The 12,081-nt window shown below is 40.8% G+C and overlaps 2 protein-coding genes across 3 annotated transcripts in view; both read right to left on the minus strand.

The window, feature by feature from the left end:
* Window positions 1-2,039: 2,039 nt before the first annotated feature.
* On the minus strand, window positions 2,040-5,994 carry LOC143349043 (26S proteasome non-ATPase regulatory subunit 2). The gene is made up of 14 exons (XM_076779908.1): window positions 5,986-5,994; window positions 5,855-5,911; window positions 5,323-5,681; window positions 5,076-5,252; window positions 4,470-4,935; window positions 4,320-4,402; window positions 4,006-4,241; window positions 3,809-3,947; window positions 3,628-3,748; window positions 3,373-3,560; window positions 3,218-3,308; window positions 2,869-3,156; window positions 2,611-2,805; window positions 2,040-2,479 (listed from the first exon to the last, which is right to left on the minus strand). Exons 1-14 carry the CDS (start codon window positions 5,986-5,988, stop codon window positions 2,273-2,275), a joined length of 2,610 nt encoding a protein of 869 aa, XP_076636023.1. The 5' UTR covers window positions 5,989-5,994; the 3' UTR covers window positions 2,040-2,272.
* A 383-nt stretch (window positions 5,995-6,377) lies between these two features.
* LOC143349038 (trehalose transporter 1-like protein) overlaps window positions 6,378-12,081 on the minus strand; it is a 32,316-nt gene continuing 26,612 nt past the window's right edge. For both annotated transcript variants that reach the window (XM_076779899.1, XM_076779900.1), the window contains exon 7: window positions 6,378-9,232. In XM_076779899.1, coding sequence (XP_076636014.1) covers window positions 8,813-9,232 — 420 coding nt within the window. In that variant the 3' untranslated portion in view covers window positions 6,378-8,812. The remainder of the gene's footprint in view (window positions 9,233-12,081) is intronic.

The raw sequence follows: 12,081 nt of genomic DNA on the forward strand, positions 1-12,081 counted from the left end.
CCTGCATTCACGCGTTCTTTACATTCTCATGAATATTACACGCGGCGATAGAACCATCACGCGTCACTATAGTATACAGGGTGTTCGGCCATACCTGGGAAAAATTTTAATGGGGGATTCTAGAGGCCAAAATAAGACGAAAATGAAGAATATCAATTTCTCGACTGAGGCCTCGTTAAAAAATTTTTAACAATTAAATTCAAAAATTTCAAATCCTTCTGGAAAAATTATTTTTGGTTGCAGGGGTCAATTATAAGCATTTTTGGTGAATAGACATATTCTTGAAATTCTACCCACTTTCGAGAAAAAAATCGGGTAGGTGAAATTTTTTGGCAAAAAAAAAAAATTTTTCAAATCGTTCTAAAAAAATTATTTTCGGTTGCAAGAGTCGATTACAATCATTTTTGGTTATTACACATACCCCCGAAATCCTACGCATTTTCGAGAAAAAAATTCCTTACTGAAAATCTAATTAGGTGCCTGACAAAAACAAAAAAAATTTCAAATCATTCTGAAAAAATTGTTTTTGGTTGCAAGAGTCGATTACAATCGTTTTTGGTCATTACACATACCCCCGAAATCCTACGCATTTTCGAGAAAAAAATTCCTTATCGAAAATCTAATTTCAAGTCAGAAATCGTTCCCCGAAATTTCATGCGTATCTTTAAAACGCCATAACTCCAGAACGGATTGGGCAATTTTAATGTTTAAAAAAGCAAATGACGCGTATTTTGGCGTAGAATATGTAGAAATTCCAAAAATAATGAAAAGGTTGTTCTTTGACCCCGTAAAATGAGAAAAACCACATAAAAATGGTCCAATTTTCAAACAGCCATAACTCCTACGATAGTGAATATATTTCAATGAAACTTTTTTCTGAAGTAGAGCTCATGGGTACCTACAAAAAAGTATTAGACAACTTTTCTGTAGGGCGTCAAATAAAACTACTAAAAATCAAAAACGAATTTTTAAGAAAAATCGACAGGGAATATAATTCCTAAATTTTTCGACGAAAAAAAAAAATTTCAAATCGTTCTAAAAAAATATTGTTAGCTGCAGGGGTCAATTACAATCAATTTTGGTCAATAGATATACCCTCGAAATCCTATCCATTTTCGAGAAAAAAATTCGAGAAGATGGTGAAATTTTTCGACAAAATTAAAAAATTTCAAATTGTTTTGGAAAAATTATTTTCGGTTGCGGGGATCAATTACAATCATTTTTGGTCATTAGACATACCCTCAAAATCATACGCATTTTCGAGAAAAAAATTCGAGAATGTATGAAATTTTTCGACAGAAAAAAAATTTTTCAAATCATTCTAAAAAAATTATTTTCGGTTGTGGGGGTCAATTGCAACCATTTTTGGTCATTAGACATACCCTCAAAATCATACGCATTTTCGAGAAAAAAATTCGAGGTGGGAAATTTTTCGACAAAATTAAAAATTTTCATATCGTTCTGAAAAAAATATTGTTAGCTGCAGGGGTCAATTACAATCAATTTTGGTCAATAGCTATACCCTCGAAATCCTAACCATTTTCGAGAAAAAAATTCGAGGATTTGTGAAATTTTTCGAGAAAATTAAAAAATTTCAAATCGATTTAAAAAAATTATATTTAATTGCAGGGGTCAATTGCAATAATTTTTGATGAATATACCTACCCCCGAAATCCTGCCCACTTCCTAGAAAAAAATTCAAATAGATGGACAAATTACCGTTCTACAGCCGCAACTTCGAACGTTAATAACTTTTTAACGAAATCTCCATCAACAAATTAGTATTCTTGATTTTCGTCTTATTTTGGCCTCTAGAATCCCCCATTAAAATGAGAATCTCCCAGGGGTGGCCGAACACCCTGTACAAATATTTTTAAATAGGTCAGTTATGTCAGAGTTACGTGTTTGGTGTCGATTTGTCTTTGTTTTCTCATTATACAATCAGACGAAATACGACACGCTAAATACAACCCCTTCTACTTTACATAAGCTACTCTGGATGGTGTTGTGGCATCAGCGATTGGAGCATTCAGCATTCGAGCCCTACATCAGTGTCATTTATTGTATTCTCTATTGAAAAATAAAGCACCTGTCAATTACTATTACTCTCACGCTATTCCTTCATTTTGTATACCGTAGATACAAATATTTGTATGACATTTGTTATTAACGCGTATAAAATGTATATTGTCGTTAATGAAAAATACAAATTCAAACTATACAAAGTATTTTTATTACCTATACCTTCCCTTTACCCTTCGTGAATTATTTTCTAAGGATTTAGCTTTTCCCGGAGAATAACAAAACCCTCTAGCACGCTGGATACCGCCTCGTATTCGTCCAACACGAGTTCTACACTTTCACCGGCAGAAAGCAACGTTGGAGTCGTATGGACGGACCCACCGACGATGGATTTAGGATTTCCAGCTTTGCCCACGACGTCCACGCTCTGACCTACCCTCACGGATACTGGTAGGCTCTATTTATCCATACACGATTAAAATTATACGATGTTTTATCAGAAACGAGCTACACAAGCAAACGTTACGTTCAATGGGCATTCTATGGGCTCTAGAAACTCATTATTATTTAACAATTATAAGAACATACTTGCAAGTTCTCGTCCAAGGTGACCAACCACCTGGGTTCCATCGCGAGCGTCAAACAGTACATCAAATAATGAGACTTGGCCAGAATCAAATTGCGACAATCTAGAAACGCGACAAGGACCACCAGCAGTCCAGCCAAGGCAGTTTTGTCCAAAATCTTCGAAGCGTAACGCAAGGGAGATATGGACAGCGTACCCTGGACGTAGAATTACCAAGAATTCGTGATTCGAATCGCTGTACCTTTCAATGATTCTCTTACTTTGCCAAGATGAACCAGGCCTTGGGATATTCGAACCAGGAACAGGTGTAAAGGGTTCTTCGCGTGATAACAGGCCAACTGTCTCAACATGGTCGCGAGACGCGCGTTGTTCGTCCCAGCACCGACGAGGCCAAGCGCGAAGATTGCGTTATTGGCTACGTCAGTGTCGTTGTCGTGGCTGTACTTGTTCAGAACGCCCAAAATCGACAGGTCTGGGTTCGAGAGAAAAGTCAAGCCCAGGGCTAGTGGCATCGCGCGTCTCGCAGACATGGAACCGTATCTTCCGATCTGAGGAACGTGATAATACCCGAGAGGATCGATCAAAGTAGCAGAGAAGTGGACTAGTTACCTGTCCAAAGATTCGCGAATTTTCTCGTCCCTCTCCCAGTCCAACTACGGCGACACCAAGGGTAGCTATGGCCTGCGACGATCCGATTTCTCTAAAGGATTCGTGAACGAGTCAGTGAGAGAGCAAAAAGGAATATAGCGCGAGAACGAGCATACTTGGATTCTTCGTTCTTATTCTCAGACTTCTCTTTCGTTGTTTTGTCAGAGGACTCGACACTGCGAGGTCTCTGGTCGCAGCAACTGGTCACAGGACTGGATACGCTGACACCGTCGATAGACTCCGAGCAGATCCGCAGCAATTCTTGCACGATCAACACATCCCCCGAGCCAGCATACGCGCATATCTGAAAATAACGATAAACGTTTAAAGCAAAGTTCACGGAGAGTTCTTAGCGTGTGTATAAACATTGCCTGTAACATAGTTTGCGCAGCCAATTTGTAGGGATCGGGTAAAATCTCGAGCGCCGCCGAAGAAGCTTCTATCATGTCGCGACACCCCATGTATATCATCCCCAGAGACAGTGGCAGGAATCTACGATAATTAATTTCAATTTAATCAAAGAATCTAATAAAAAAACTTTCTTTTGCCAACCTGGAGTAAGTGTTGGACAATTCTTGAGGAGTAAATTCTTGGAGCTTGTGAAGAATTATCGAAGACGCGTCAGCATCGGCGGAACCAACGTTTATTAGCCCTATTGCGATCGCGGCGAGCGCCACAACTTCCATGGTACCTGAAAATTACCACACTTGTAAGAGAATTCCATTTGTCTGGACGAGTTTTACGCTGACTTTCTTTGTCCATGAGAACTCCGGTTAACAATTCGTTGACGTCCACTCTCCCGGAACCGGCGTAAGCCAGACCCAGACCTAAAACAGCCCCGATCCTGAGCGTGGCGCTTGTGGAACACACGTAATTGCTGAGGAGAGCTAACGCTGGATCGCACTCGTTGCGAACGCCGCAATTCACGATCCCTATAGCGAGCAACGCGCCTGATTTGATGAAATCCTCGCCCGTGTAAAGGTACCTACGGCGTGAAACGATGTGAGAGCTCGTTGCGACTCGTACTTTTAGTCGTGGAACCGGTAAGGGGGGCGAGATTCACTTGTCGATCGGTACCAAACCACCGTCCACGTCCCACATGTGTATCAATCCTAACGATGCAGTGGCTGAAAGCATTCCGTGATCCTAAAAAGTAATAAATAATGTTACTGTTCTATTTAAAGGGAGCCTCGAGTTCATCTACGCTTCGGACCTTGTTCTTGTAAATCCAGCAGGACTCTGGGTTTGCCATCAGCTTGTCCTGGCCGAATCCAGCGTGCACGAAGCCGGAAACGAAGCTGGCCGCTAAATTGGCTCTGGCTGAGTCGTATTCGGCGCGTCTGAGCGTGCTGGTCTCGAGCCAAGTCTTGTAAATGTCGTCGGGGTGTTTAGGTTCGAGGATGTCGAGTTCCCTCGCGAGCACTAGGAAGTGGCCGTTCACGTGACCGTTGCTCAGGATCGGTTCGATGTCCTGAGCATCTTCCAGCGTGACTCGTTGCCTCGCGAGCATAAACGCCAGCTGCTTCCTGGTCAGGCTGTCCGGACAAGTTGCGAGACACTTGCGCACCAGCTCCGAATCGGCCAGTTGCTGGGCCACCAGATAGGCCTTGCAGAACTCCTCGAATCTCAGATACTGATCGGCGACAATCTTCAGTATTTGCCTTCGTTCGGTGTCCTCGCTGAGGCATTTCGATAAGCAGTTTATTTTAAACGGGTGAATCAATAACAATAACATCCTCGTTGCGTCACATAAAATTACGTGCGAGGCAGCGCGAACCTCGTGATAAATTAATAATAATAACAGAGTAACCAGTGTCACCTGTACGTCGCACAGCCTTCCAAGTAACGGCACACTCTGTTAAAGTTCGTGCTGTCCAAATAGTCGTTGAGGAGGCTCAGCTGATCGATCTCGAGGCACAGGTCGCATCCAGGTATCTCCGCGTTGTGTTTCATGTCGAATCGCACGATGCTTTTTACCAACGGCGTGAGCGTGTTTCTGTCATAGAATAGACAAGTAAACGTGAATATTAATTCGTACGGTCGCTGTTTATCAACGTCGAAACCACCTTATGCGTTTCTCGTCTCTGACGGGAGCATTCGTCCACTCGTCGACGATTTCGTTCTCCAATTGTCTGACGTATTCGTGGCCCCACTCCCCAGGATTCGCGACGTTTCCTTCGATGCAGTATCCAAGGCACTCCTTGGACCCAGGAGGCGCTCCCGCCATGGACAGCACGCTCAGGACTTCCGCGAACTGCTGTTTCACGTCCTTGGATTGAATCTTTTTATACGCTTCCTTCAAGGCGTCGTACGAGTTTCTCAAGTATTTCAGCGGTCTCGGCACAGAGGTCATCGATGTGGTCGAGGTCTGCATCAGCAACCTCAGCTGACTCAATGAAATCAGCATAGCTTTCTCGTCCCTCCCCTCGAATGCAATAATAAGGAATGCACGTGTACTATGATCTCTCGAGATTACACAGTTGCAATAAAACGTAATTTAATGCGTGGTAGCTTTTGTATTGAGTTGGCTGAGAAGTTTTATTTGATAATGAACTTTTTCTTTCCCCACCTTTCGAACAGCTTATACGTTATAATTACCATCAAAGCGTCGACCAATTGAAGCAGCTCCTCTTGCAGCTTCGCATCTTCCTCGTCCTGATAAAAATTAAATATGAACACAGGAACAAGGTTAGTATACATAATTAATATTTTACACGTCAAATTTTTACCATCTCAGATTGCTTTTTTTCGCCGCGTTTTGCCATCGTCACCGGTACTTTCGAAGCCCTGATCGTAATCTTTCGAGCTTCAAATTGTAGCTTTTAAATTTTTATTTGTACAAATTACATACGTAAATATACGCTAAGGTTTTCGCTGCGATTCTCTTCTATTTAACGTCGCTCGTCAATTTACACAAACATGTCGCACGAGTTTAATTCGATTAGGTAGCGTGAAAGGTCCGAAAAAAAACAAAATCACGGATGCACCGTGCGTGATACTTAAACGATATAATTTATTTAATCATAACAAGTGTGTAGAAAATTTATTATCGTAATTATATTATCTAGCAAATAATATGTACAATCGTTCTGACGATCCAAACGAAAATCTAGTTTGGAGCACTGTCGATGAAAATTTTGCCGAAAATTTCCGAACGATTGTTTCCCGTTATACCCTGACTATTTAACATTATCACACGCTCTCGTTGCTGTCTAAAAATTTCGTCATTCTCCGTTAAAATCCCAGACTTACGAACGAGTGGAAAACCATGATTGTTAATTTTATTTTCACGTAGAATAGTTTCAAAGGCCACTAAGAATTATCGTTCTACGAATAATGCAGTTCGACGAGCACCAAATCCAAGCAAAATACGAACTGGCTACATTTTCTTGGTCGTTAAGGCTAATTTGCAGCTAATAACGTGCGCGGGAATTTCGACTCGACGCGTCTCAACAAACGAAAAGTCTTATTGCTCGTGAAAGGAACATTCCAGGAATGATTTTGCGCTTCCAGCGCAGTCTTCGAACTGAAACAAACAACGCGCGTGTGGGAATCGTTGCATACAAATTCGCGCGGAAAAACGTTGCATAATTCACCAACAACTTCCTTAATCGTTCGAGCGTCGAGAATGGTTTGCATTTTGCTCGCAACAAACTTTTTCGTCCTCCAACCCATTTATGCTTTTGATTCTCGACGCTGAAACGGCTCGTCGAAAAGTTGACGTTCACCCAAACTTTCGAACGATATTACGCGTATGCAAACGACTTCCGATATCGTCGATCGGTATACACTACTAGTGGTATTTTTCGCGCAAAGTGTGTATCGAATTATCTGTTTCTTCGTCTGGAAATTTTGTGCTTCGAAAATTGCGTTACGTTCGACTAAAGTACAAGTTGATCGATATGTCATCTTCGTTCCACTGGCCTTAAATAAATTTCACGAAGACGTTTGGCACACTCTCAATTACACAGTTTATATATATATATTCTCTCTTTCACTCTCTCTTTCACTCTCATGTTAAAGGTACGTATAAATGCGTCGACTTTGTAATTGGGAACTGTATGAATTGTCTAAACGATGATTCGAAGAACGTTAATCGCGCGAGTATTCGACGCGTCTATAAGTGGAGTCGTTAACTCTAAATCGAAAATAAATATGTACAATCTTTGGTACGCGATCGAACGATAAGTACAGTCCTATATTGAACGCGACGGACGCGTCGAATCGTCGATCCGCATGTGCAGTAATAACTAAAAATACCCCGACGGAAGTTACGTTACTAATGATATTATGGTTACGACTAACGCGCGATAATCGTCGCGAAACGCTATTGCTAGGGAAAGGGAAGAACCACTAAAACACTAACCAAGTCTCTGGAGACTATTGAAAAGAACAGACGCGAAAATCGCTATGAAAGGTTGTTGAAAAATGTTGGGGATAAACTGGAGAGGATACGTTTTATAGTATCAACGCATTCTTCCAATCTTTTCAAGTACCCTGTATATTATAATTGCTGCTTGAAAAGAAACAATTACAGAATACTATAATTTCAAGAAATTACAGTCTTGAACCGCGGAAACGCGCGTCCCTCGATTTCTGAATTATACATCTCTTGGACGAGGACGCAAAGCGATTCCAGAGCATGGAAAAATGAATGTTTTAGGGACACGCGTTTACCACGCGTCTTGGAACAATCGTAAAACGGTAATTTGCACTTTCTAATCGTTCTTATCTATCTTCTCTCCGCTGTGCATCCTCGAACGATCCTTGATCTTGTCGGGATCGCAGAAATTCCGCGCAAAAGATGTTCAGCGATCGAAAAATTCCACCTGCGTTGTTTACTTCCCTCCCCCGTCTCTCTGCTTCTCTCGAAGGCGCCTGTGCACTTCCTCTTTCGCGTAAAGATCGAACCGCGAGATTTCATAATGACGTTTCGCTCGAACGATCTATTTTTTGTGTCGTCGATCGTCGAATATGGAAAGGGTATCGTTTCCACGCGAAACAGGATCGACGAAACCGATCGTGCAATTCTTCTCCGGCTGGCGCAGCGGAACTTGTTCTTGCGCGTCTAACATTTAGAACGAAGTCGTTCGAACGTGAAACTCACTCGATACACGTTACATAATTCGGCGTTAAATATTATAAATATTAGCTGAGAAAAGGAGAGCCACTTAATTAAAATCTTAAATACAAACAGGACGATGTGACTATTGAATGACTAAGACTTGTCAAGAAATAAATATAGAAACATAGAAACAATTATTGCATCGACGCGAGGCGGAACGCGGACAGATTTAGCCCGAAAAAGTCTTCGAAAATCGTTCGATATACTACAAATTCCACGGTTTCGAGTCTGTCGCGTTCCTTCCTCCATCTGTTTTCGTAATGATAACGATGATATTGCATCTAGCATAGGGGTTTCCTTAAAGGTAATCGTGAGCGTTGTTGACCCGACCCTCAAACGTTCATTCGCGATCTCGGTCTTTGGCAGTATGAAGACGCGCGTACTTAAAAATAGAATAAAACGTCGCACTGTGAACCATGCTAATACTGCTTTCACATTTTCCTCGACATTCCGATCTCGACCGAGGGCTTAATGCCGTTCAGCTCGTCCTGGATCTCCTGCAAGCTCTTGCCCTTCGTCTCGGGCAACACCAGGATCGTGAACAACACGGAGATCACGCAAAACGCCGCGAACACCCAGTACAGCGTGTAGTTGCCGAACTGAATTTGCAAACTGTTTGAGAACTTGGTGATGAAGAAGGCGAGCATCCAACAAACGCACACCGTGATGCCGGACGCCTTTGATTTCACCTTCGACGCCAACATTTCACCCATCACGGACCACGGCAAAGGACCCCAGCCCACGCTATACGTCGAGATGTAGATCACCAAGGCGACGATCGGTAGGAACGAGATATTACTCACGTCCGCGTGCAATTTGTCTTGTAAATAGAAGTAGATACCCAGAGCAATCTGAAACATATTTTATATTTCAAATGTGAGATTTTTCCTAAGAGAACCGCCGAGATTCGATGTGCTCGCGGAACGTCGTTTCGACGCGCGGGAAAAACATCGTCGCGATCGATGAATAAGTAAATTAGCGTGGATGGCAATTAACTGCATTCCAGGCAACGGCGTCTAATCGAACGAGAGATTCTTTCCTCCTTCCGGTTCGCGTAATCGTAAAATTCAGATCCTCGCGTTACGCGTAACGAGGCATTGACATTGGTTACGGTCGCAGATCGGTGCAACAATCTGCAACGGACGATTAAATGCGACCTCATAATTCCAGATGCGTGAAGTCATTGTCGGCGCAGCCGACGCGCGCCTCTGTTTACGGAAACTTCGAACGTTTCCTGCCAAGCGACTATTTGATTGCTTTCGCCAGATCTCGGAAAAATTCGTCGCTCTGACATTGCACCTTATCGGTACGATTTTCATTTCGTTACGGGAGTGTTACATAAATCGATTTGAATAGGTGTTGCAAGGCCGTGATCGATTCGTTCCCGGCCATTTTGCAATCCCCGCGAAACTTACGCGTCCAACGGTGGATCAAGGTCGCGAAAAGTGCGTTCGTCCGCGATCCGTGTCCGCTGATCGAAAATTTACTGTTCCGGGAACCGAACCGAGACTGGATATTACCGATAGCGTTTTAAATAACAGTAGACGGTGTTTCCAGCTGCGTTCATCGCTGATTGCCAAGACAACCCGGTGTCATTAACTGACGCTTCCAAGCGTAAGATGCGTCTTTATGAAGTCATTATTGCAATGTTTTATTGCAAATTTTTCAAATCATTCTAAAAAAATTATTTTCGGTTGCAGGGGTCAATTGCAATCATTTTTGGTCATTACACATACCCCCGAAATCCTACGCATTTTCGAGAAAAAAATTCCTTAACGAAAATCTAATCTGAAGCCAGATATGGTTCCTCGAAATTTTATGCGAATCTTTAAAATGTTATAACTTCTGAACGGATTGGACGATTTTAATATTTAAAAAAGCGAACTACGCGTATTTTGATGGAGAATATATACAAATCGCGAAAATATTCGAAAAGTTGGTCCTTGACCCCGCAAAATGAGAAAAACCCCATAAAAATGGTCCAATTTTCAAACAGCCATAACTCCTACGATAGTGAATATAATTCAATGAAACTTTTTTCTGAAGTAGAGCTCATGGGTACTTGCAAAAAAGTATTAGACAACTTTTCTGTAGGGCGTCGAACAAGATTACTAAAAATGAAAAACGAATTTTTAAGGAAAATCGACAGTGTCTAAATTTTTTGGCGAAAAAAAAAATTTCAAATCGTTCTAAAAAAAATATTTTTGGCTGCAGGGATCAATTACAATCAATTTTGGTTAATAGATATACCCTCGAAATCCTATCGATTTTCGAGAAAAAAATTCGAGAAGATGGTGAAATTTTTCGACAAAATTAAAAAATTTCAAATTGTTTTGGAAAAATTATTTTCGGTTGCGAGGCTCAATTACAATTATTTTTGGTCATTACATATACTCCCGAAATCCTACGCGTTTTCGAGAAAAAAAATTCCTTACCGAAAATCTAATCTAATGATTCCACGAGATTTCATGCGAATCTTTAAAATGTCATAACTTCTGAACGGATTGGTCGATTTTAATGTTTAAAAAAGCAAACGACGCGTATTTTGCTATAGAATATGTAGAAATTTCAAAAATATTCGAAAAGTTGGTCCTTGACCCCGCAAAATGAGAAAAACCCCATACAAATGGTTCAATTTTCAAACAGCCATAACTCCTACGATAGTGAATATAATTCAATGAAACTTTTTTCTGAAGTAGAGCTCATGGGTACTTGTCAAAAAGTATTAGACAACTTTTCTGTAGGGCGTCGAACAAGATTACTAAAAATGAAAAACGAATTTTTAAGGAAAATCGACAGGGGGTAGGGTGCCTAAATTTTTCGACGGGGGAAAAAAAATGTCAAATTGTTCTAAAAAAAATATTTTTTGCTGCAGGGGTCAATTACAATCAATTTTGGTCATTACACATACCCCCGGAATCCTACGCATTTTCGAGAAAAAAATTCCTTAACGAAAATCTAATCTGAAGCCAGATATGGTTCCTCGAAATTTTATGCGAATCTTTAAAATGTTATAACTTCTGAACGGATTGGACGATTTTAATGTTTAAAAAAGCAAACTACGCGTATTTTGATGGAGAATATATACAAATCGCGAAAATATTCGAAAAGTTGGTCCTTGACCCCACAAAATGAGAAAAACCCCATACAAATGGTTCAATTTTCAAACAGCCATAACTCCTACGATAGTGAATATAATTCAATGAAACTTTTTTCTGAAGTAGAGCTCATGGGTACTTACAAAAAAGTATTAGACAACTTTTCTGTAGGGCGTCAAATAAAATTACTAAAAATCAAAAACGAATTTTTAAGAAAAATCGACAGGTGCCTATATTTTTCGGCGAAATTGAAAAATTTCTAATCGTTCTGAAAAAATTATTTTTAGTTCCTGGGGTCAATTGCAATCATTTTTGGTCATTACACATACCCCCGAAATCCTACGCATTTTCGAGAAAAAAATTCCTTAACGAAAATCTAATCTGAAGCCAGATATGGTTCCTCGAAATTTTATGCGAATCTTTAAAATGTTATAACTTCTGAACGGATTGGACAATTTTAATGTTTAAAAAAGCAAACTACGCGTATTTTGATGGAGAATATATACAAATCGCGAAAATATTCGAAAAGTTGGTCCTTGACCCCGCAAAATGAGAAAAACGTCTTTATGAAGTCATTATTGCAATGTTTCGAGCTTTCGACT

This window comes from Colletes latitarsis, chromosome 12 (assembly GCF_051014445.1).
Source record: "Colletes latitarsis isolate SP2378_abdomen chromosome 12, iyColLati1, whole genome shotgun sequence".
Classification (NCBI taxonomy): Eukaryota; Metazoa; Arthropoda; class Insecta; order Hymenoptera; family Colletidae; genus Colletes; species Colletes latitarsis.

Bases quoted from the DNA above. Each gene is read 5' to 3' on its own strand.
- LOC143349043 (XM_076779908.1), bottom strand. The intron at 5,253-5,322 runs GTGGTTTCGACG...ATTCTATGACAG, and splicing joins AGAGACGAGAAACGCATAAG to AAACACGCTCACGCCGTTGG. The intron at 3,561-3,627 runs GCAATGTTTATA...CGTTATTTTCAG, and splicing joins CTGCGCAAACTATGTTACAG to ATATGCGCGTATGCTGGCTC.